Source organism: Gadus chalcogrammus, chromosome 6 (genome assembly GCF_026213295.1).
Source record: "Gadus chalcogrammus isolate NIFS_2021 chromosome 6, NIFS_Gcha_1.0, whole genome shotgun sequence".
Classification (NCBI taxonomy): Eukaryota; Metazoa; Chordata; class Actinopteri; order Gadiformes; family Gadidae; genus Gadus; species Gadus chalcogrammus.
Window position 1 is genome coordinate 16,806,481 of NC_079417.1, and position 23,041 is coordinate 16,829,521.

Below are 23,041 nucleotides of genomic sequence, written 5' to 3' on the forward strand. Positions count from 1 at the left end.
TCCCACCCACCCCTCCCAGCTGAGCAAAACTAGTCCCGGCTGCTCACCCAGTCAGATCGAACACAACAGTGTGGAATTTTGAAATTCTACCGACTACTAACTGGTATGGATGGGTTCAATCTTTAACATTGCGAGTTTAAATCCTCGTGTTTTCAAATCACTCAAATGTGAAATTATTTTTAATATTTACAATTGCATGCATTCATTTCATTGGGGTAAAATGTTTATCTATATATATTATTATGCCTGGTACTACTTACTGGGACCTCTTCAGACTTCCCAGACCTCTTGGATCTCTCAGACCTCCAAGGCTCCGGATCTGCGGTTTCATTAAAGGTGAATGAAGGACTTTATTTGGTATACCTTTAATTTAGTGTGTGTAGTATTGACAATGTGTAGTATTGACAATCAACCGATAATATAAATACCATTGTGATAGTTCTTTCGCTTGGTTGCTTAAATGTGTGTAGTAATGTGTGTAGTATTGACAATGTGTAGTATTGACAATCAACAGATAATATAAATACCATTGTGATAGTTCTTTCGCTTGCTTGCTTAAATTTAACAAACAGTCACATGAGATATTTATAATATATATATAAGGTTATAAGGTTAAGTACCGAACGCTAAAGGGGAATTTTACTTAGAAAATATTTTTCCATAACACGGCCCAGCAGGACGAGTGCTTCCGGACTCATCCTGCTGCTGGGCCATGTTGTGGTTCCGGTTCATTAGCTTCCTGTCATGATCATGGTCCAAACATGAGCTTTGGACGCATGTTATAATTAGTATTACTTGTTGACAGATTCTCGTGATGTTCGTCTTCCTACATGCTCTTTTAAAAATAGCTTAAATTGCTAACTGCTAACTGTCATGTAAACAGTCCTTTTGAAATGTTTTCCTCATATTTATCATTTAGCAGAGTTCTGCGCCCGAGTCTGGTGGGCAAATCAACCCATTATCCGTTGGCTTTAAAGAGCATGAGTGCTGCCCCAGGACCGAGCTCCTCTGGTCCAGCAAGAGGCCTTCAAAGTACCGGACCAGGACCGAGACCAGATGGGAGAGCTCGGGTCAGGAGAGTGTCTATCGAGGGCAACATCGGTACAATTCATGTACATTTATCTAACATAACATAAGGCAAACCCATAATTTAGAATGGATGTACGTTATTTAAAATACTATACCTTATGATATGTAAATGCTCCCGTGTGATTGATATTTTGCGGACTAGCTGTAGGAAAGTCCACCTTTGCCAAGCTGCTTCAGTCCGCCAGCTCAGACTGGGAGGTCGTTCAAGAACCGGTCAGCAAGTGGCAAAGCATCGAAAGCAGACCTTCCGAGGTATATCTGCCAACCATTTTCAGTTAATCCCTATCCCCGTATTTACAAGTTAACCAGCCATCATGTCACCATCAGGGGTCCGGGGCTCCCCAGCAGACCGTAGGTAACCTGCTCCAGATGATGTACGAAGACCCCCAGCGCTGGTCCTACACCTTCCAGACCTACTCCTGCATGAGCCGCATGAAGACCCAGCTGCAGCCTCCACCGCCCCACCTGCTCAGCTCAAAGGGAACCCCAGTCCAGGTGTTTGAGCGCTCTGTTTACAGTGACCGGTACGTAAAGGGAAACTTCACACAGTTGTCGTCATAGGACAAACCAGTGGTTGCTTGCTTGTAACACTAATTATTGATCTGCTGCATTTATGAGTCATGGGTAGTAGAGTGGAGAAACAGTTTGTGATGTCTGTTTGTCTTAAGACTACTATTACCATAATTCATGCGTATCACTGCAATAACTGATGTTATTTCATCTGTAATTGATGACCCTTGTTGTATTGTGTAACTAATGAATGAACACAACAGACCTCTTCAATGTTGTGTATGATTATTGATGCCATTAAAATGTTCACTTCTCTGCCAAATGTTTTCTTAATGGACTCTTTCCCCTCCTAGGTACATCTTTGCCCTGAACAGTTTTGAACTTGACTGTATAAACCCAGCTGAGTGGGCGGTCTACCAGGACTGGCACACCTTCTTAGTGGAGCAGTTTGGCCCCCAGTTGGAGCTCGAGGGCATAATTTACCTCAAAGCCTCCCCTCAGGTATATCAATACATCAACATGTCAATCAAAATGTAATTTTTAAGAATTGCATCTGTTGTTAATTAAATTGAATAGTACGAAAAACTTTGTATTCTGCCAGCCAAAGCAATAACATTTCAAATATATATTTATATTATATGTTTGAGGGAAGATATTATCACTAATCTATTCTACAATATTGTTGACGTGACACTAGACAAGTTCAACATATAAACATATTATTGTTAAATACGTAACATTTCAACAATCTCATAGCTTAAAATGACCTGGACATTTCAATAATGTCATATGAATTAATTCACATCCTATTACTAATCACCCTGGTATAACATGTCACCTTTAACAACAATGTGCTGCGGCTTCATCATCATCATCTCATCATCTCCCACTCAGCTCCCAGCCGGCAGAATGGCACTAGTTTGTGCCCCACATTGACACCGCCATTCAGAGATGACAGAGCACTACTAGTACTTTTTGCCTCAGGCTTGCAGCTAGTGCTAAGACGGTTCATCCTTCGAGTTCAAATCTGCCCATGGAGGGTTTAACTCCACTGACCGCTCCCCGAGTCCTGGGATGTGACGGTCATATCGTTTCCGTACCGCAGAAGTGCATGGAGCGTCTGGGCCGCCGCGGGCGGCCGGAGGAGGGCGGCGTGGAGCTGGACTACCTGCAGAAGCTCCACATGCAGCACGAGAGGTGGCTCAGGGAGCGCAGCACGCAGTGAGTGGGGGGCCGGAGGGGGGCTCAGGGAGCGCCGCACGCAGTGAGTGGGGGGCAGGAGGGGAGCGCAGTGAGCAGTGAGTGGGGGGCCGGAGGGGGGCTCAGGGAGCGCAGCACGCAGTGAGTGGGGGGCAGGAGGGGGGCTCAGGGAGCGCAGCACGCAGTGAGTGGGGGGCCGGAGGGGGGCTCAGGGAGCGCCGCACGCAGTGAGTGGGGGGCAGGAGGGGGGCTCAGGGAGCGCAGTGAGCAGTGAGTGGGGGGCCGGAGGGGGGCTCAGGGAGCGCAGCACGCAGTGAGTGGGGGGCCGGAGGGGGGCTCAGGGAGCGCAGCACGCAGTGAGTGGGGGGCCGGAGGGGGGCTCAGGGAGCGCAGCACGCAGTGAGTGGGGGGCAGGAGGGGGGCTCAGGGAGTGTGCAGTGAGTGGGGGGGGGCAGGAGGGGGGCTCAGGGAGTGTGCAGTGAGTGGGGTCAATTACCCCTGTTACCCATAAATTGACAAATTGAAGTCCTGATATTCTCCTGATGGGCCGTATGTGTGAACAACATATCCTGACATTTTTACCTTGAAAATCTCTTGAATAATAATACCCCTGAGGTAGTATTTTCTCCGTAAGGAATGTAAATTACCTTATATGTGAATGAGGAGTAGAAAGTCGGTATTTCTCACACCACTTCAGTGGGCGTGTTGACCCTTCTGCTTGTCATTGAGTGGCCCCCTAAATGATAATCAGCCTGTTGCCTTGTGTTGGCTGAATGGTTAAAATTTACACGTGCACAGCTGCACGTGAGAAAATGTTTTTTTTAATTATTATTACTGACAACAGTCAGCTGAACATTATAGGGTCCCGTCCTTCCACTTCCTGTTTTCTCAGTTAAACACAGAAATCAACTACATTTGTCCAAGTGTTAGATATATGAAATTAAGCAAAAATATAAACTCTCTTTCTCTGGTAGTAACCCAGTCGTTCGCGACGCCTTTCTTCTTCGTCGTTTCTTCTATTTGTCTCTAACTCGTTCTCCAATCTTTCATTGATCAATGATCGGATTTTGTGGAATCAACGGAATATATGATGCATAATTTTAGCAACATTTAACGAGTTCTGCCTGTTCTGCCTCCATTTTGTCTATGGTCAAATCAAACAAACTACAGTGACAGCGGCCATATTATCCCGCCTCTTGTGAACTTAGACCCTATGTCATATCCCGCCCCTAGCCCAGCCCCCTAAACCCCCGTTGATTCTACTGATGTCTGAACGACATTGATGTCGGCATATAAAGCATTAAGTGTGAATCACCCTCATGTAGAATCTACTGATCTACAAATGCGGCAAAAACGTGTGAAAACGGCTTAGAGGTAGAAAATGATTATGCTTGCTTCATTACGTAATAGGTGAACCAAAATGTTATACGTTGTAACATTATGGGCAAAATTTTATTATATTATGCGCTCAGAAATTTGTTCGATTATCGACTGGGGTTTCCACATTATTACTATGGGTTTGATTACAACTAGATGTTGAGCGCATGCAACGCACTCGCGGAAACTCTGGTTATTGTAATAGATAATTTGTTATAAATACAACATTAAATATTCATAATCCCTTAAGGTACTTGTAGCTAACATTATTTTGCTAATATCAGAGGTGGGGAATATAGACCACATAACTGCTAAAGTCCTCCTTTGCCCTCACAGCCTTTACCATTGATTGTGCTTGATGTCCAGTAGAACTAATGATGATATAACAACGTAAATATTCATGATCTAATAGCGTTTTGTCTCTGTCTTTTAGGTTACATTTTGAGAAGTTAAAACATGTACCAGTACTGGAATTGGATGCCAGTGTGGAGTTTCTGAGTGATCAAACTGTGAGAGATGAATTTATAGTAAAGGTAGGTAATCTATGTGCATAAATCTCAGTTCCCTGTTTAACCAGCAGGCGATACTGTTTGAAAAGTTCTTACATTAAACTGACTTTTGCATGAACAGACATGATTCAATGATTCATGATTCCCTTTGAGTTAATTTGAGCGAGATTCTTTTATGTTAATGTGCTCTTTTGAGATCCTGATTGTCTGGTTTTCGGTACACAGGTGAAGGACTTCTTCAGTGGGTTATGAAAGAAGATTTCTGATCCAGCCACTACACTCTATACCAATAAGGACCAGTTGTTACCATTTAGACCTCATCATTAAGGGCATGGATCTGATAGAAAATGTGTTTTCTTGTTTAGTATGTGCTGTTTGTATTATTTGCTATAAACCGTTTGGGACCATACATACCTCCAAAGTTGCTGTAGAAGCAGCTTTTAACAATGAATTTAATAGTTTTTACTTTTGAAAGACAACAGAAAGGATTTTTCTAAGGTTGTACTATATTTGAATGCAGAATATTGTTACGTAAAATAAGTTAGTTTTTAATCTAGTAAACCAATCGAACCCCAAGGGAGAAAACCATAATCCTGTGAATAACCTTCAATAAAACATTTGTATTCCAATATTGGTCCTCTTGAATGTCATATTTTTTTTAATAGTTTATCTGCCTCATGAAAAATGTAAATGATCAAATAAATCAAAGAATCCAGTACTCCAATAAAATGGATACAGAAGGCAGCCAGTTTGACGGGACAATGACCTTGGCTAGATGTTGATTCCGCCCCTCTGATCTGTTGTGAGGAGCAGAGCCCTTCAGATGGGATGGTCAGGGGGTCATCAAAGGGCAGCTGTCCCCTATAAAGAGGCCTGTCTGGGAATCACTCTGCTGACAGCACCACTCCACACCCAGACTCCTGGAGAAACAGCAGCACTCTGCCTCTCCAGGCTCCTTCAATACTCTACCTATTTCTCCTAGTTCACTTCTTGTCTCCACTGAGATGGAGGTTGCGTTACTGTGTTTGTCGGGAGCGCTCCTGGCCCTCTGCCCCGGAGCCCTCTCCCTGCCCCAGGGGATCGACCGCGCCAGCCCCAGCCCCAGCCCGGGACCCGGGATCCTCTCGTCATCCCGCCGTGTCCCGTACCCTCTGTACATGATGCAGCTGTACCGCTCCTTCCAGACGGGGGACCCCACGGCGGCGCCCGGGGCTGGAGGCGCTCCGGGGACCGGCGGGGACCGGCCGTCCTCCCAGTCTGACTCCGTCCTGAGTCTGATGGCACAGGGTGAGCTCATGTTTGTTTGGCTTCTTTATGTTTTTTATTTTTCTAGGTATTTTCATACTACTTAAAATAGTAGTATCAGTGTTATGCAAGGGTGTACTGTTTGACATTGCTCCCTGCTTTCATTATTTGGACGTACACATTGCTACTTGGAATCCTTTTATTTGATCCTCTGTATGGAGCAGTGAGGACTCGGGGTAGGCTACATTGGTCAGTGATCAGGGGGTTTCACCCCAGATCCTCTCCATCCTTCACTCCTGCTTTAGTTCTGAGCTCTTATCTCTCTTATCTGACCCGTTCCTCTCTGCTGCCCTCGAGCGTCAAAGTGCTTATTCCACTTTGAAGGGCCATCCCTGTTTTATGTGACGGGGTGTGTGTATTAGCTGCTCAGACGTCTTAGCGTGGGGGGGTTGAGTACACATCCTGCCCTGAGCCTCCCACCACCCTGACTGACATTTGTCCACACTTGTCTAGAAGTGACAGCTCCGGAGGGAGAAGGAGTTGTCTGGCAACTGGACGGGTTGAGGGTTCAAAACTCTGCTCCTCCAGGCTAAGGTGGGATGTGAGCAGAACGATTTAACTTGTTAATGAGGGTTAACATTAAGAGTTCTTTGAGCTGCCATGGTGGAAGCACAGTCAGCCGGAACCATCCATTCACGTTCCTGTCTTGTTCCAGGCTGCCTCCAGGAGGGGGACAGATGGACCATCACCTTTGACATGTCCTCGGTCACTGCCGGTGACCCGGTGCAGTCGGCGGAGCTCCGTGTCCGGCTGCCGGCGTTCTCGGCCTCGCCCCGCGTCACCGTGGACGTCTATCACTCCCCCAGGCAGAGCTGCTCCGCGGGCCCCCTCTCCAGACCCTGTCCCCGGGGGGAGGGGCTCCACCTGGGCAGCTTCGTCGCCTCTCCCAACAGCACACTGCAGTCCTCCTGGAGGGTGTTCGACGTGACCTCCCTGCTGACGCTCTGGCTTCGTCAGGGCGACCGGCCCGGAGGGGCCTCAGCCGGGGTCCTGCCCCCCGGGGCTGAGGACGGGAGTGGGGCCCAGGAGGAGGAGGCAGAAGCCAGCGGAACACGAGGAGGGAGACGTGGGCAGAAGCGTCACCCGGCCGCGGGCCGCGTCATGATGGTCGTCTACTCCACCCACCAGCCGCCCCCCGAGGGCAGCGGCGTCCGCAGCCTAATCCGGGCCGTGGACCGCTCCAAGTACGTGGGCGTGGCCCGGGGGCAGGCCCGGCGCCACAAGAGGAACCGCATGGACAGGATCCGCCTGGCGGACCACGAGGCGGCAGCGACAGCGGCCCCCCAAGAGGCCGGCGGGGGGGCGCTGTGCCGAAGGGTGGACATGATGGTGGACTTCGAGCAGATCGGCTGGGACGAGTGGATCGTTCACCCCAAGCGCTACAACGCCTACCGCTGTGAGGGGTTGTGCCCCACGCCCCTGGACGAATCCCTGCAGCCCACCAACCACGCCTACATGCAGGTAAGCCTCCTGCCGTCTACACCCATGTCTGTCTGTCTGTCGCTGGGACATGTTGGTCCTGTCCCAGAGACTCATGTTGTCCATGTTGCTGACATGTTGGTCCTGTCCCAGAGGCTCATGTTGTCCATGTTGCTGACATGTTGGTCCTGTCCCAGAGCCTCATGTTGTCCATGTTGCTGACATGTTAGTCCTGTCCCAGAGACTCATGTTGTCCATGTTGCTGACATGTTGGTCCTGTCCCAGAGCCTCATGTTGTCCATGTTGCTGACATGTTGGTCCTGTCACAGAGTCTCCTGCGGCTCCACCAGCCTGAGCGCGTGTCCTGCCCGTCCTGCGTGGCCACGCGCCTCGCCCCGCTCTCCATGCTGTACTACGAGGACGACGACGTGGTTCTTCGGCACCACGAGGACATGATGGTGGAGGAGTGTGGCTGTCACTGAGACCCCCAACGCCACGAGGACATGATGGAGGAGGGGTGCGGCTGTCACTGAGACCCCCAACGCCACGAGGACATGATGGTGAAGGGGTGCGGCTGTCACTGAGACCTCAAGAGATCCTCAGGGGCGACAGGCGGATGAGCAGCAGATTAAACTCATGTAATGCAACGACCATGATCATCTTTGTAAATAAAAAGGATATATATAAATATATAAATATAAAACTGGGTGCTATATCATACTGTTTGTTTTCTCTGTCATTTTTTGTAATATTTATAATATGTGTGAATGTATATTTTTGTACAAACAATTGGATAAAAAATGAATAAATGAAACCAAATATTATACTTTTTTTGTATTGCTTCTATTAAGATTTATTTATATATAACATATGGTAGAATAATTTTAATAACTAACTTTAAACAAAATAAACACTTTTAATTGGACAACGCAGCTTGCATTGTGAAAATCTAGTGAAGAAACAGTCATGGCTGTGAGAAGGTCAGCGTTTATCTGCCCTCTTCACCTCTAATCCACATCTCGGTTGAGGAGGGCCATCACAGACCCATCATTAGACAACAGGGAGGGGGTCTGTGTTTGGTGAGATCAAACGGCCATGAGGAACCAACACGAGGTCATCGTTGAGGAGGCTGAAGAACAGTAGCCTTGTTTGTTTTAGGGGGGTGGGGGGATGCAGGAAACAGAGGTGTCATGGTGGGGAGGGGGGGGGGATGTCAGGCCCAGGCTCCTGCAGAATGCCATAAGGCAGAGAGAAGATTAAATGTCTGCACACTTCGAACGCAAGGCTACTGGGGGGGGGGGGGGGGTCATCTTAGCCTTATGACTCTAATACACATATGAACGCACACACTTCCTTGCTAAAGTTGAATTACAAAAGAAGTTAACTTGGTGTAGTACATTACAGGGTAGATATTTGATGATGGATAAGGCATATTTGTTGCTCCACTTATTTGATAGTTGTCCTTGTTGGGACATTTGCAGGGTCTGACCTTTCCAACCAGTAGATAGTGTGTAAAATCCTCCGTATTACACATACACTGGATAACTCTTCTCTCTCACCCTTGAGGATATGCTAGTAAGTCACTTTATAGAGAATCCCTCTATTTCTTGTCTATTTGAACATAACTGCTAAGTGTTGTTAAATGATTGATAGGCTAATCTCCTCCATATTTATGTGAATAGCTTCATTAGCAGGTGGATTCATATCAATGACTTTACCCTTAAATGGATTCAGAAATTCCTGTTCTTCAAGAAAGTAATGGACAGAACCAAGCCCGGTTTTAGATTTTTAGAATTGTCTGGTTTCTGTTTTCATAAGAGTAGTCGCTTGTTTTAAGCCGAAGCCTCCTCTGTGATTTAGGAATGTTGAACACTCATTCAATGCGTTGGCAAATCCTCCAATTAGACTCTGGGGGGGGGTTATAGTACTAGGGAAAGAGACTTACTTCAAACACATCCAATGCGTGTATTGAGACTCTACAACCATTGGATCCTCTTCTTCAGTCCACTGTTCACCCTCTATTACCCTCTGAGTGATCAGGCCCTCTGCAGACCTTTTGTTTTCTACCCGGTGATATATGACATGTACTGAGGACATGACAGTCATCATGACAACTGCTGTTAGAGGAAGTGAGAGGCCTTTTAACTGTGTGTGTGTGTGTGTGTGTGTGTGTGTGTGTGTGTGTGTGTGTGTGTGTGTGTGTGTGTGTGGGTGTGGGTGTGTGTATTGACCTCTTACCATAAAGGGCCTCTGACTAGTTATCAGAGCAGAGGTCTTTGGGCCAGACCCCTGGTGTTTTAAAGATTACTGATTATTGACCAGCGAGTGATTAAATAATCTATTATTTTAATCTGTCCATAGGTCAAAGTCATAGGTTCACTTTCTATGCGAGTGTTGTGTGTCATTTGTGTTTATGTGGTTTGTTGAAATACGATTGCAAAGGCTGGAATAGCCCCAGCTTAAATGTGATGAGTGAACAAACATTCATGACCGTACGTGAAAAGGCTGAGGAGTTATGAGTCTAAAAATGTGAATATTGTTCAGAATTCTGTCCTGATCACCTTTTGTATTGGACTCAAGATCATAGGAATCCATCTTGATGTTGATACAAGCATTGAATCAATTCTTTATGTGTTATAAAACACACCTTTTTAGAAGTGAATGGCTCCTGGGGGTATATTTTATTGTACAGACTTCCCTTTATGTCAGATTGAAGGCATATTAAAGACAATGAAGACATATAGCTGATATGTGCTAAAGGACATTTGTCTGAGTAAAAAAACCTAGGATCCTTAGGAATATAAGTTTTTTAACACAATTTTAAATAGCAGAAAATATATCCAGGGGGAAGTCCCAGGTTCTTGAGGCAGATTTGTTCACCGTGAGGAGATGCATGTCGGAAAGGTTTAATGATTGTAAATCAAATTAATCTTGATGAAATTGACACAAGGGACAAGGTAAGTTTTGTTTGCCTTTAATGCTTTCTCACCCTAACTCCATGTGATTTTCCTGTTCATGTCATCAACCAAAGCAGCCGATACAGTCTCTGTATGTGAACAAGTCTTTAAACAGCCTGATCAACAAATGATATTCCGGTCACAACTGGCAAGGTTCAAAAGTGCCTAAATCAGTTGGAATGAAAAAATAAATCTGTCATCTGACGTGTTATTTAAATTGGACCATAGATAAGTGTGTGGCCAGTAAACAGGCTTGAATGATAGGTCCTTGGTTTGCGTTCCATGTGACCAGAGGAAGCGGTCCGTCCAGCACCAGGCTGCGGGCTCACGGAGGCCCTGAGGAACCGAGCTGAAGGCCCCGCCTCGGCAGGAGAGGAGGGCAGGGGCCCGTCAGGACCCAGAGGGTCGCCTGGCTCCGTAGGGGCCTCTTCAGGGTCCCCTCCAGGGGCCACTAGATGTCCATCTCAAACTGGGCATCATCGCCTTGAGGAGAGCGGGCAGCAGATTGTAGTTCAATTTAGAAATGGCAGAAAACTGGCAGAGTCAACTCACTGTATTTACTAACTATCCAAACCAGGAAGTTCATCTGATAACCTACCTCTTGTCCTAGGACGCATACTTAAACAAACAAACCATCTTCATCATCTGAGTGTGTGCGTGCGGTGAGTACATGCGTTAACACTCACCAGCAGCCTTGCTGTCAGGTGTCTTGATGACGTTGTTATTGAGAGGTTCTCCGTTCGGGGCCTTGTCTTTAACAGGGGGGCTGGTCACCCCTGGAATGTCGGGCAGACCCCGGGGTGGGGTCCTAGCCACCGGGGAGCTGCGGCGCTCCAACAGGAACTTGCGATCGTAGATTATCCTGGTGCCTTTGGGGTGAGCAGGGGAGATGCAAACGTTGGGTTAGCAAATGCAATCCTTTCTGGTGTTCATGCATTGCGTTTCATCCTGTGTTAATTTTCATGGCGTTTCCCGTTTAAAAGGAATAGATAATATAACCAATAATAATTACTATAAAACACATATAGGCTAGAATTCTCCAATATTATCACCATTAATATTAGACATACATCATTTCCCGGTTGATGGAAATGGAGGATCCTGATTCAGAGGCTAACAGTCTCCCTCCTGCACACACCAACAATATCAACAACACACCTTACAGATGAGCGACACTGACTTCCTGCAGGACTTATCATTTCCTAACTTTAGAAAACCAAACTATAACACTATAACCAACTCACGGGAAGGGTTATACGGCTTCCTCGATGGAAAGAGGAGGTTGGGTCAGCAGCGAATAATGAAAACAGTCCAGCCCCCCTGGGGTCATTGTGGGGCCAGACGTTTGAAATGAGAATCCATACAAAGCAGAGTAGCCTCCCTTCACATTGTCAGCTACTGTCATCCATTTAATGGACGGTAAAGACTGACTGGATGGTTTGCATAAAAGAAAGAAAAATCAAAAATGACTAAAAGACGCCGAAAATATCAAAAAAAATCAAATCACATATGCACACGGCAATAATTATGTTATATTATTACGTAATTATTTAATTATGGTATTGGTTCATGATTAAATCACATTGTGTAAATTTCTGTATTCGGAATCCCGATAAACCCATCGTAAAGTGACCAAATGTACGTGTGCGCATGCGGAAGCGTATGCACATGCGCAGTATATATATAAGGCAAATGTCAGGAGGGAGGGATCGGGACAGAAGACCGTGGTTAACCTCAGGTTGAATTGACCAATCATGGCTTATTTTGTTTCAAACACACGTTGCCTTGTTTGGCCAATAGCACCATTCGTTACTGACAGGTTAAACCACCATGTGCATTAGTGGTACCAGCAGTCGATATTTAACGAATGCAATTACGATTAAACTTTAAGTATGAACAATGTAACTGATATCAAGTTCATTCTCCATGTTGTCCCAGTCTGGTCCAATGTATGAACCCAGCAGGGACGGTCCAGTTAACACCGAGCCGTTCAAGGGAAGTTCACCACCTCCCAGACACCACAGGAATCAACGCATGGAGACCGGCGACGACTCGGTTGATGTCTTCACTCGGAGTGGTTCGTTACCTCCGGGCGTGGTGCTGAACAGGGTCCCCCCGGGGGTCGAGGAGTAGTCCACCTGGGGCATGTGGTCCGCGCTGTTGATCACCACCCGCCGGGTGGGGATGGACTTGGAGGTGGTCTTCAGGCTGCTCTCAGACATGTTGTTTACTAGAATGATCCTCAGCTACCAAACAAACCGTCTACAAGTGTCGCTTCAACACAAAGCGCAGCGTTGTCCGCGTCAAAGAGCAGCTAAATACTGATAAATACAATACCGTTGGTTCAAAAGTGCAAACAGACAGTAACAGGAAGCACAACTTGTCACATTACAATACAGAACACAGTCAGGTTATCCGGAGAACCTGAGCACACGTTCCTTCGCCTTCATTCACCGAAAATAGGAAACCAGGAGAAACCGGAGTTGAGTTACTGCGCCCCCTAGCGGAGCAGAACACCATCAGCATGCTGCCGGGGTTAAAGGTTTGTTTGAGTTACTGCGCCCCCTAGTGGAGATGAACACCGTCAGCATGTTGCCGGGGTCAGAGGTTTGGTTGATTTACTGCGCCTCCTGCTGGAGCAGAACACCATCCGCATACGGCCGGGTAAAGCCCAACAAACACCGGCGCCGAAGCGGCGCGTCAAAAAGAAGAGGAAGGCCGAGCTCTCTGAGTGGGAAAAGAACGCCCTCATTATTCCGCACGTACTAGCCCACACAGCGCGCCGCGATGCCCAACTAGGATTCACGCCACTAGGATTCCCTAGCGTCGCCGCCCCGGAAAAAGTGCTTTTTAAAGCTGTTTGGTACATCACCGCTTGATACAAGTTCCTGTACATATGGAGATTGATGATGCACTAGAATCTAGATGAATAATTCCACAATGCAAAAGGAATGAGCAATGAAAGTAAATAAAGTGTGTAAAGTGACTAAACCGTAAACAAAGTGCCCGACAGTACTTAAAGTAATGTGACTATCATTGTAAGCACAAACAGAGGATCATGGGCATCAGGGCCATATATGTATTCATAAAACAACTGGTAGGCCTATGACGTTATGGTAGCCTATAGCGACTAAGTTTGTTGATCTGCTTCTTTCAAAGCATATAACGGTGCGGTAGAGCGCCGGTGCTAGGGCCGGCTTTTGACGCGCGTGAAATGCACACCGCTGCGCTTCAGCGCCGGTGTGTGGCCGGAGGTTTGGTTGAGTACTGCGCCTCCTGCTGGAGCAGAACACCGTCAACATGCTAACGTGCTACCGGGGTTAGAGGTTTGTTATTCTACTTGCTGTAGTTTGGTCTGGCTTTGCGAGACTAGAGGTTTGTTAATAGTTGTATTTTGTACTTTCCTGATTCCTGCTAATCTTAAATATAAATGTACCCCTAATTCCCAAATATATTTCTCGGTTCAATTGTATGATTAAAAGGGTTGTACAATAATGAACAAAAGTTAATTATGCTCTATATGCTCTGTAAGGTGACCTTGGGTGTCTTGAAAGGCGCCTCTAAATTAAATGTATTATTATTTATTATTATTATTAATTGGAGAGGCAGAGACTATGGAACACTTGCAAGTTTCATTCAGTCATACACGCTAAGCAGAGAATAACTGTTTGATTTCTTTATTAATTTTGCAAATGTTGAGCTGGTGTACAGAGTAAATTTTTCAACAGATGTCTTCCAATTTTATTTGATTAAAAGGCTTTCACATATATATTTTTTTATTCATATTTGACTCTCCATACCAATAAAAAAAAGCAAACCAACAAGTTAAAATCCCCACAAGGCCCCTATTCCCCCAGGGTGCAGGCATTACCCAGAGCAGGTCCCTGGTAGCTACAGCTGTATGATGCTAAAAGTACATCCATAACATAATTAGAATCCCAGTTGATAAGTAAGGGTGCATAGCATTCTAAGTAAATATATATATATAGAGATTTTTCATATATTTCATATATATATAGCTTTTATGTCAAAAACATATTCTGTGCATGTGCGCAGTTGCATTCCTTAGTATTGAGTAATATGCTATTGCGTTAATAATATCTTCAATCCATTCTAAAAGGAATATACATGTGATCTCTAGTTTTTGCAACAGTATAATATTTTTGCATGAACTCGATGCATGTCTTCGTCTCATTATTCCACAAGTGCAAGGTTTGGTTGGTTGTTCTTCTTCTGGTTGAACACATCTGACGTTCCAATGTCTCCGTGCACTTGTGGCCTTCTCTGTCCCGGCCCGTTGGATAGCGTCTGGTTCCAGACCCCTGCGGACAGCCCTACACCCGGCTGAGAGGCTCCTATTTGGCAAAAGAAGCTGGGTGGGGGCAGCGGTAGATTGAGGAAGGTTTTGCTGTGTTGAGGGGTAATGCTTGTCATCTTGAAAGTCTGGCTGCTGAGTGCACCGAGCCAACAGTTGGATCACTAAACGTCCCTCAAGCCTCCTCTCAGAAACACTCAGTCCTCAACGCTCTCTCACCTCCAGGTCAGGGCTGGCTTCAGGAGTGGTGCTCCTGTTCAGAACTACAACTCATGAAACCACGAGGAGGTTGATATGTTCTAGTGTTGATGATATGCTCCTTCACTCTTCGAGACAACAGATCTTACAGTCAGGAGCATCTCATAGTGGCCTATTGGGCGAGCAGAGCCTGTCAGAGTCTATTAACCAGGACCTAAGAATAATAATAAAAACATGTGTTGCATCCAGCTCTCAACCGCTACAAAGCTATTCGTTGACTTTTCCTCATCACTGTGCACCTCAACCGTATTGACTGTTATTGTATTGTATTTTTCAAAATGAAAAATATATTTAATGAATCTGCACCACCAACGTTATCACTTTTGTTAAGTGTCCTATAAAATAAAACCCCATTCACACTTAGAATTTAAAAACATTCTCAGTCACGAAATGCTTGTGAGAAAAAAGTGAGAATATTTTGAACAGAAGCCATGGATGCAGTAAAGAAAAAGTAACACAATTTAGGTGTAGATATGACTCCGTAAACAATCTTGTGTTTCTCTCGTCATAGAAGATAATCAGTATATTTCAAATGAAAGGGAAAGCACGGGTGTAAAATAACTGAGTGCCAGGAGTCATCTTCCAAAGGAGAATCGAGCAGTTCTACAGACGTGTATGTTGTGAAGTTACATTCCTCTATGTCATGTCTGGCTGCAGAGTTGAACTAAACCTCGAAGGTGTGCGGTTGTTGAGTCCTTGTGAGTTTACATATTTGTGCGGCAACTAGAACGAGGTGATGGTCCAAGAAGTAGGAAAACCAAAGCATCTGGTATGTACAAAAAAACATGCTGGGTGGATCGCTGTCTTGTATGTCGTGAGTTCCTTCTCCAAAAATATTTCTATGCAGTCGCTATATATCCATCTCCTCATTGCATTACTGAGTTGATGATTCTTAAAAAACCTTTCTCTTGTGTGTCCGTGTCACTTTCTCTGTCACGCACACACAAACACGTTCGTCTGCACACGCAAATAAACAAACATTCAACTTCTTTTGAGCTCAGCAAAAATTATATTAAGGCGTAAATAAAGGACACATCCTCCTGATGAGGGATGTTGCAAAACCATGAGCAGCATGACGGGGGATATACAGATAAACTCAAACTATCCCTGTTCCTTAAACAATACGGCTCCTTAGATAAACAGTAATGTGTTGACATCATTTTTAATAGAAGTGTATAGCTATGGTTAGAAGAGAAAATTGAGTTTGAATATGATATGGGATCACACGCAGCAACACACACGCACACACATCCGCTCATAGTTCTTATTGCTTCTGAAGGTCGGACAGTAAAGTAGGAACTAAAAGGTTTGGAAGTGAGACAAGAACCAGGGCGAGGAAGCAGGTTCCCAGGCTCACAGTAACGGGGTCAGTATTACAGTTTCTCATCACAGTGATCGGCGACTGACTGTCCTTAACTGTCAAGAAAACAAACATTGATGCTCAACACGAGCGCTCAGACACGTTGGACTCCGGCCCTCCAAGCCCCGGTCCAGCTCCCTGACCACATCATAGCTACATTATAACCGTTAGGATTCCCCCCCTATACCCAACATCAAAGTGACATCAACAGTAGTTGCTGAAATTCTTTATATGTTTGTACCACTCCATGAGTACTAATAGCAGTCTACTACTGTAAGGTCAAGATTCAAGTCAGACATTAAAGCTACTAAGTGGAAGTGAAATCCTGCCCCCTGTTGGGGGATGACAAGACTGCTGCTACATCTACTACAAAAGGCTGCCCTCAGAGGTCTGAGGGGAGGGACGGGCGAGGGGGTGGAGCCCACTGGTGCCTTCCAGACCGTGATCGGTCAGAAGGTGCAGGGTGGCATCTTGTTTAAATCACTAATCCGGACACCAACATAAAGGACCAATAATACAGAGCAACACAACAGAGGTCTGCTTGTTCGCGTGCACATAGGGTTCAGGAGATGTAGATAGAATAATAGTATATATCTTATATATGTATATATATATATATATATATATTATATATATAGAGTTAGGTTGGAACAAGCCAGATGAACACAAAGTAACACCACAGGTTCGGAAGAGCAGCATGGTGATGGTGTAACAACACGAACAACACGAGGTACACATCCCAACACCAGGTTATGTACAGCACAGCTTTCCTTTGGTGGTAGTGTAGCGTACTGGACTTTGAGCACTGGGACGTGGACGTGGTGGTTTGGCATACTGGTCTGTGATGTGGTCCGACTGGCGGGAATATGGAGAGATACAAACCTGTTGCCTAGAGATTATGCAAATTCACACACATTTTTTTCTTTTCCCAGAGTAATGGAGAGAAAGGGCCAGTCTGACGAACCCTACGTGGCATTAGAGCCTGGACGTCCTCTCCGGCCCCCCCACCCTAGATCTCTCTGTACTGGTAGCTAAAGACAGGCCATGCAGCAGCAATCAGCATGCTGAACAGATAACAGGAAGCACGTTTTGGTTGCTTTTTTTGTTTGTTTGAGTTTGGTTTGGTTTTTTTTTGTACGAAAAAATCATGCGTCTAACCTAGAACCCCATGTTCTTTTAGAGTTTCTTTAAAAAAAAAAAAGGAAGTAAGAAAAAACGACAGTAGATCCACTTCCTGTTGGCGGCGCTGATGGTCGTGTGGCCGCTAGCTGTGTGTACGTTTCGTCGGTGTCCGCTGCTCCTCCGAGGAGGTCTCTCCGCCACCCCCCGTTGTCCGTCATGTGTCTATGTAGGATGGTTTCGGTGAGGTTGGGAGATCCTGTGGGGAGCCCTGTGTGTGGAGAGAGACACGACAGCCTGAAGGACGAGTCACGCAGACCCTAACCCCGAGGGGAACAAACTGCCCAGGCACCACATGCAAACTGCAGTTAACAGACAACAGCCTTGCAGGATAATTTTACCGGTGTAATTTCGACCTTTGATCATTTCCCAGGCCTTACAAAATGATTGTGAGACCTGGGAAATATCTTCCCTTTCAATAGAAGGTGTGTGAAATGCAACACTTCTCATTGGTAGATGATCGAGGGAGAGAGGTTATTTGGTTTAGTTTCAAAATGTTGCTTCCCCTCTTTACAACTCTCACATCCTATGTATAGCATCTTCACTGTGGAGCTTGTGGGAGAGCCCTTGGAATGGTGTAGAAGAAGGCAATCCATCCTTTTCAAACTACAGCCCATGCATATCCAGATTGAAATCACACCACTTCCACTCTGATCCTGTTATGTTTAATTAAACAGTTGAATTAGCTAAAACGGCTGGCTCCTTCTAAGATTCATTAGGCGATACATTATTGATGCCATTCTGAGCGACACCGAGACAGACCTTAGCTCCATCTCTCCCCTCACCATCTGGGCTACTAAACCATAACCCGGATTCCCGGAACACTGTGCATTGTCCACACTTTGGAAGACAAGGGAAAGCTCCAAAACAGAGGTAAATTACACCGGTATGGTCATTAGAAATAGTTTTCAGTCGATAGTATTATCACAGAGTGGTCTTGAAGCTAAAGGGATATGTGTTAAGTCTGCATAGTCTTGTCTATGTTTACAGTACTGAACCCTAACTTAGTGTGAACCAGTTACTGGAGCTCTCAGTGATGGACACTCAACATTGTGTGGGTCAAAATGTGAGTCATCTGGTGATTGCAAAGTGCCCAACAGTACTTAAATAACTTTGAATTAATGTGACTATCATTGTAAGCACAAACAGTGCTTACTTCCTGTCCTCTCATCTGGAGAGGACAGGAAGCGACCTTGAGGGTCATATACATTATACTTTAATAGATCTCTCACTCAAACACACACACACACACACACACACACACACACACACACACACACACACACACACACACACACACACACACACACACACACACACACACACACACACACACACACACACACACACACACACAAACACTATAATTGTGACTTCACTAAAGTCTCTATGGGACAGCTATCAGATTCCATATAACAGGCCTGCTATATAAATCAATGCTAGAATGAATTGAGTAAGAGTTCAGAGTCTAATGTATGTATACTTAATTAGTATAGTTTACAATAAGTATACAATATAATCTATAGCAATGCCAAGCTACAGTACAAAATCAGTATTGACAATGTAAACAGCATATTAGCTCTAAGTGGATTTGTGCAGATTGATATTAATCCTTACCATGTTTTCTCTATAACATATATACAGATATATAGATACAGATCCATGGCTGATTAGTGGACTGAGTTAGTTAACACAGTTCACATATAAAACACGTTAGCATGATACCATTAGCATCACATCGAGGGCACATTCAGCAGCCGCATTTAACCCGGGAGGCGAGTTAAATGTCTAGCCCCGTCCACAGCTGCCCGGGGCGGGGCTGGGGGGTCTGGTACCTGCAGGGCTCCGCCCCTCTGTCTGCCTCACTGCTTTACCCGCCGCAGAGTGGCACACTGCACTATCTGAGCCCCTTTCTTCACATCCATAATATCCGGCTACAGGCAGGGGAAGAGGGGATGGAGGGGGGGGGGGGGGGGGGGGGGTGTAGTTAGGTCGGGGGAGGAGGGGGCGGTAGGGAGGGAGGGGGGGGGATTCAACCAAGAGAAATGGCAAGAAGGGAGGGGTTGAAAAAGAAAGCAGGACACATTGGCAGGAGGAAGAGGAAGGGAGTGGGGACATATGAGGAAGAGGAAGGGAGGGAGGGGGGGACAGACGAGGAAGAGGAAGGGAGAGGGGGTCAATTGAGGAAGAAGAGCACAGAGGCAGAGTGCAGTGAGTGTTGGAAGGCAGGCGAGCGAGGGCAGAAAGGATGGGAGGGGCGGGAGAGAGAGAGAGAGACAGGGAGGAGGAAGAAGAAGGGAAACGTCATGAGCAACATCTCTGGGATCAAGCAGTCAGGGATCAGTAGTATTTGCCCAGAATGTCTTTGTTCAATGGTGACAGGTGAAGTTAGTGGACCAGCTAAACTTCATGAGGACGCTTTTTATTGGACTTAAAACTGGTAAACCTTTTCAATGTGAACCATCCAGGCTGATTGAAAACACTTGAGTATTTCTGGATGGTGTTTGGTTACATGGGGGTCTGCTGGGGTGGTTCATATCACATGCAGCGACCAAAGATTCATTAGGACTAGTAGCTCAGAGGAAACGCTCTCCGATCAGAGAGGATATGGCTTTCATGATCACAACAAGATGGTCCACCATCCACCATTAGAGGCCCAGCATGGAGACTGTAGGACTAGTGACCCCTGGGACTGCTTTTGTCGTTCCAACAAGAGGTCAAACTAATAAATAAAACTGATTAGGTGAAGAGGTTGAAAATTGGGTGGACGGGGGGCTGCAACTAGATTGGAAAAGGGTTCATGGGTGGTGTTTGAAAAGGGTTTATGGGTGGTGTTGGAAAAGGGTTTATGGGTGGTGTTGGAAAAGGGTTTATGGGTGCTTTTGGAAAAGGGTTCATGGGGGGTGTTGGAAAAGGGTTTAATGGTTGTGTTGGAAAGGAGGTTCAGCATTCACACCTTGACCCAGGTACACTCAGCGAACCTCTACGTCCATCTCTATGTAACCGTTACCACATCTATAACCATGTTCACCGCATGCTCTTCCCTTTGAGCCCTGAGCGCACAATCAATCCATCCTGAAGGTTGGCTGACGTTTAATTTGAATGATTTTAGAAAAACAGGATGAACGGACAATATTAGAAACACAATGAGGGCAGCATGGAGCCTCAGGGCTCGCTCTACGCTAGGGACTCTGTCCTACATGGTGCTCAGAGTCCCAGCAGGGGGTCTCCTTGGGGACCAGGGGTCCTGGTTAGTGTGTCCCAGGGAGGGGGTCGCTGGGGCGCGGATCAGTGGCCCACCTTGCTGCTGTCGCGACCCAGGACGGCGTAGTTCATGAGCTGCTCCAGGTCGCCCTCCATCTCGTTGGTGTCCTCCAGAGAACCCTCCAGGCTGCCCTCCTGACCCCCCTCCTCACCTGACCCCTTCCCTCGGCGCACAACCTTACGCACAATCTAACCAACGCACACGCAGCCACGCAATGTGCGATACGGGTACACACACACACACACACACACACAGGATCCCATACAGGGGAACACAAACACACACATACACAAACACATACACATACACACATGCATGTACACATACACAAACAAACACACACACACACACACACACACACACACACACACACACACACACACACACACACACACACACACACACACACACACACACACACATACACATATAGACACATACATATGCACACCCATCCGGTGGAGAGAATGAGCAGTGGGGGGTGCAGAAGGAGGTGGCAACATGGAGAGAATGGAAGAAGAGATGGAATAACAAAAAGGTGAGGGTAGGTTGTGAGCTGCAGAGTATAAAGGCTGAAGATGAGCACAGACATCTCGTCAGGACACAAGAGAAATCGAACCTTCTTAGTGACGATGTTTCCATGTTCATCCGTGAACTGCTCCTCACTGACGTGCTCCCCAGCGAGGTCCTCCACCTCATCGCCCTGTACACAACAACACAGACACCAGGTTACGGGCTGCTGTGACCACATCGCCTCTACAATAAGTGACCAGGCCCATACACGGAAAACATCCGGAAGGCTAGCTTCAGGGGGCCGGTCGGCCCTGGTTTGGGGCGGAACCTGAGCCTCCTCCTCTGGATGCACTCAGGTCCACAGGGCCATGAGTTCAGATGCTCAACATGTGCTAATGTCTGTATAACGTGTGTGTGCGCACGTGCATGTGTGTGTGTGTGTGTGTGTGTGTGTGTGTGTGTGTGTGTGTGTGTGTGTGTGTGTCGGTGTGTGTTAAAGAGCTATACAGTGCTGATGTATGTAAGCTAACGTGTGTGTGTTTCATTTTGCTATACAGTGCTGATGTGTGTAAGCTAACGTGCACGCGCGTGTGTGTGTGTGTGTGTGTGTGTGTGTGTGTGTGTGTGTGTGTGTGTGTGTGTGTGTGTGTGTGTGTGTGTTTTATTGAGCTATACAGAGGTGATGTATCTAAGCTAACATGTGTGTGTTATAGAGCTTTATAGAGCTGATGCAAGTAAGACAACATGCCTCAGCACACAATGCAGGTCAGGGCTCTGGAATGAGGAGTGCTTTAAATAGTCCCGCAATGAATGTACGTATTTACACACAGCGGCCGTGCCTGCTAGCATGTGGGGGTGTGGCCGTCATGGGGGTGAGTAGACAGAGGGGTGAGGCGTGGGGCTGCTTCAGAGAAGCATGCTAAACCAACGATAGAGATCACTGGAGTCCCATAATACTCTCCTCCGTGCCGTTGGCCTGATTAGACAGTGGATAATGAGGCTCAGATCATGATGTTATTATGCTCACATTTCAGCAGAACACCGTTCCTCTATTTATACGATCAGCAGGACAGCAAAGGGGCTTACAGTCTGAGTAAAGCCCCCCAGCGTCAGGCTTTAGTATCTCTGCTGGAACCATGGAGCAAACTAGTGAATGCCAGGAGAATGACTGAGCTGGGGAAACTTGGCCATAATCTCAACATCTATGTTAAATACCAGTATCAGAAATAGAGTCCAAGCCATGTTTGGCATCCATTCCCGCACGAAACAAACACAACTCTCACACAAGCACATTAACAAACCAATCAGTTTACAAAATACCGTCTTTGAACGGCTGAACCTGTATTTGCCAGCTGGATATGTCTGGCGTCTGCAGTGCCTCTCCACTACTGTACCACAGAGGTCAGCTACAGGAGCAGCTCCGTCTACTGCCTTTTGGAGCGCCTGGTCTTTTTGTGGCTGCAGGGTCGGTCAGCTCATTGCCAGAAACACGCCCCTCAACTCGTCTAGAACCAAACCACGACCAGACCTTCACGTCGACCCGTGCAAACACCCTGCACTCCCCTGTCCTCTGGGACAAACAGAAACAACACATCCCCAACCTCCGCCATGCCTTTCAAACCTCTTTCACATCAAACATCCAATCTATGCACGTACGATCTGTGCATGTCAGATCCGTGCACGTCAGATCCGTTCCTGTCAGACTGTGCATGTCAGACTGTATTCAGGGCTCCCTCCCCCCGGGCCGGTGCCTCCTCTCCGTCGTACCTTGAGGATGACTCGCCG

General features: G+C 46.4%; 4 protein-coding genes across 16 annotated transcripts in view; 2 read left to right on the plus strand and 2 right to left on the minus strand.

Annotated features, from left to right (window-relative positions):
- The first annotated feature begins 22 nt into the window (after positions 1-22).
- On the plus strand, positions 23-5,480 carry LOC130384788 (deoxycytidine kinase 2-like). Of its 3 annotated transcripts, XM_056593135.1 has the most exons (9): positions 23-103; positions 275-336; positions 920-1,101; positions 1,232-1,341; positions 1,417-1,613; positions 1,953-2,100; positions 2,705-2,820; positions 4,610-4,709; positions 4,911-5,480. In XM_056593135.1, the coding sequence occupies exons 3-9, from the start codon at positions 981-983 to the stop codon at positions 4,935-4,937; spliced, it is 819 nt and encodes a 272-aa protein (XP_056449110.1). In that variant the 5' UTR covers positions 23-103; positions 275-336; positions 920-980; the 3' UTR covers positions 4,938-5,480. The 3 variants fall into 3 exon arrangements, with proteins under 3 accessions (XP_056449110.1, XP_056449108.1, XP_056449111.1); XM_056593133.1 differs by lacking the exons at positions 23-103; positions 275-336 and having other exon boundaries at positions 713-1,101; XM_056593136.1 differs by lacking the exons at positions 23-103; positions 275-336; positions 2,705-2,820; positions 4,610-4,709; positions 4,911-5,480 and adding an exon at positions 2,494-2,695 and having other exon boundaries at positions 748-1,101.
- Positions 5,481-6,590: 1,110 nt separating this feature from the next.
- Positions 6,591-8,109, plus strand: LOC130384341 (nodal homolog). The gene is made up of 2 exons (XM_056592466.1): positions 6,591-7,451; positions 7,739-8,109. The coding sequence occupies exons 1-2, from the start codon at positions 6,591-6,593 to the stop codon at positions 7,889-7,891; spliced, it is 1,014 nt and encodes a 337-aa protein (XP_056448441.1). The 3' UTR covers positions 7,892-8,109.
- Positions 8,110-10,367: 2,258 nt separating this feature from the next.
- On the minus strand, positions 10,368-12,878 carry eif4ebp1 (eukaryotic translation initiation factor 4E binding protein 1). The gene is made up of 3 exons (XM_056593386.1): positions 12,453-12,878; positions 11,053-11,235; positions 10,368-10,849 (listed from the first exon to the last, which is right to left on the minus strand). The coding sequence occupies exons 1-3, from the start codon at positions 12,586-12,588 to the stop codon at positions 10,818-10,820; spliced, it is 351 nt and encodes a 116-aa protein (XP_056449361.1). The 5' UTR covers positions 12,589-12,878; the 3' UTR covers positions 10,368-10,817.
- Positions 12,879-14,341: 1,463 nt separating this feature from the next.
- Positions 14,342-23,041, minus strand: part of LOC130384960 (ankyrin-1-like) — a 56,098-nt gene continuing 47,398 nt past the window's right edge. For 9 of the 11 annotated variants that reach the window (XM_056593385.1, XM_056593384.1, XM_056593381.1 and 6 more), the window contains 4 exons: positions 21,363-21,446; positions 20,779-20,931; positions 19,314-19,412; positions 14,342-17,689 (listed from right to left, as the gene is read on the minus strand). In XM_056593385.1, the coding sequence (XP_056449360.1) occupies positions 19,341-19,412; positions 20,779-20,931; positions 21,363-21,446 (309 nt within the window). In that variant the 3' untranslated portion in view covers positions 14,342-17,689; positions 19,314-19,340. Of the gene's footprint in view, positions 17,690-19,313; positions 19,413-20,778; positions 20,932-21,362; positions 21,447-23,023 lie in introns of all 11 variants that reach the window. The other 2 variants (XM_056593383.1, XM_056593377.1) reach the window with 2 other exon arrangements.

Coding starts and splice junctions, on each gene's coding strand:
- LOC130384788 (XM_056593133.1), top strand. CDS start 894: ATGTTTTCCTCATATTTATCATTTAGCAGAGTTCTGCGCCCGAGTCTG. Junction 1,102..1,231: donor GTCTATCGAGGGCAACATCG/GTACAATTCATG, acceptor TTTGCGGACTAG/CTGTAGGAAAGTCCACCTTT. Junction 2,821..4,609: donor CTCAGGGAGCGCAGCACGCA/GTGAGTGGGGGG, acceptor TCTGTCTTTTAG/GTTACATTTTGAGAAGTTAA.
- eif4ebp1 (XM_056593386.1), bottom strand. CDS start 12,588: ATGTCTGAGAGCAGCCTGAAGACCACCTCCAAGTCCATCCCCACCCGG. Junction 11,236..12,452: donor GTTCAGCACCACGCCCGGAG/GTAACGAACCAC, acceptor CTCACCCCAAAG/GCACCAGGATAATCTACGAT. Junction 10,850..11,052: donor ACCTGACAGCAAGGCTGCTG/GTGAGTGTTAAC, acceptor GCTCTCCTCAAG/GCGATGATGCCCAGTTTGAG.
- LOC130384341 (XM_056592466.1), top strand. CDS start 6,591: ATGGTGGAAGCACAGTCAGCCGGAACCATCCATTCACGTTCCTGTCTT. Junction 7,452..7,738: donor CCAACCACGCCTACATGCAG/GTAAGCCTCCTG, acceptor GTCCTGTCACAG/AGTCTCCTGCGGCTCCACCA.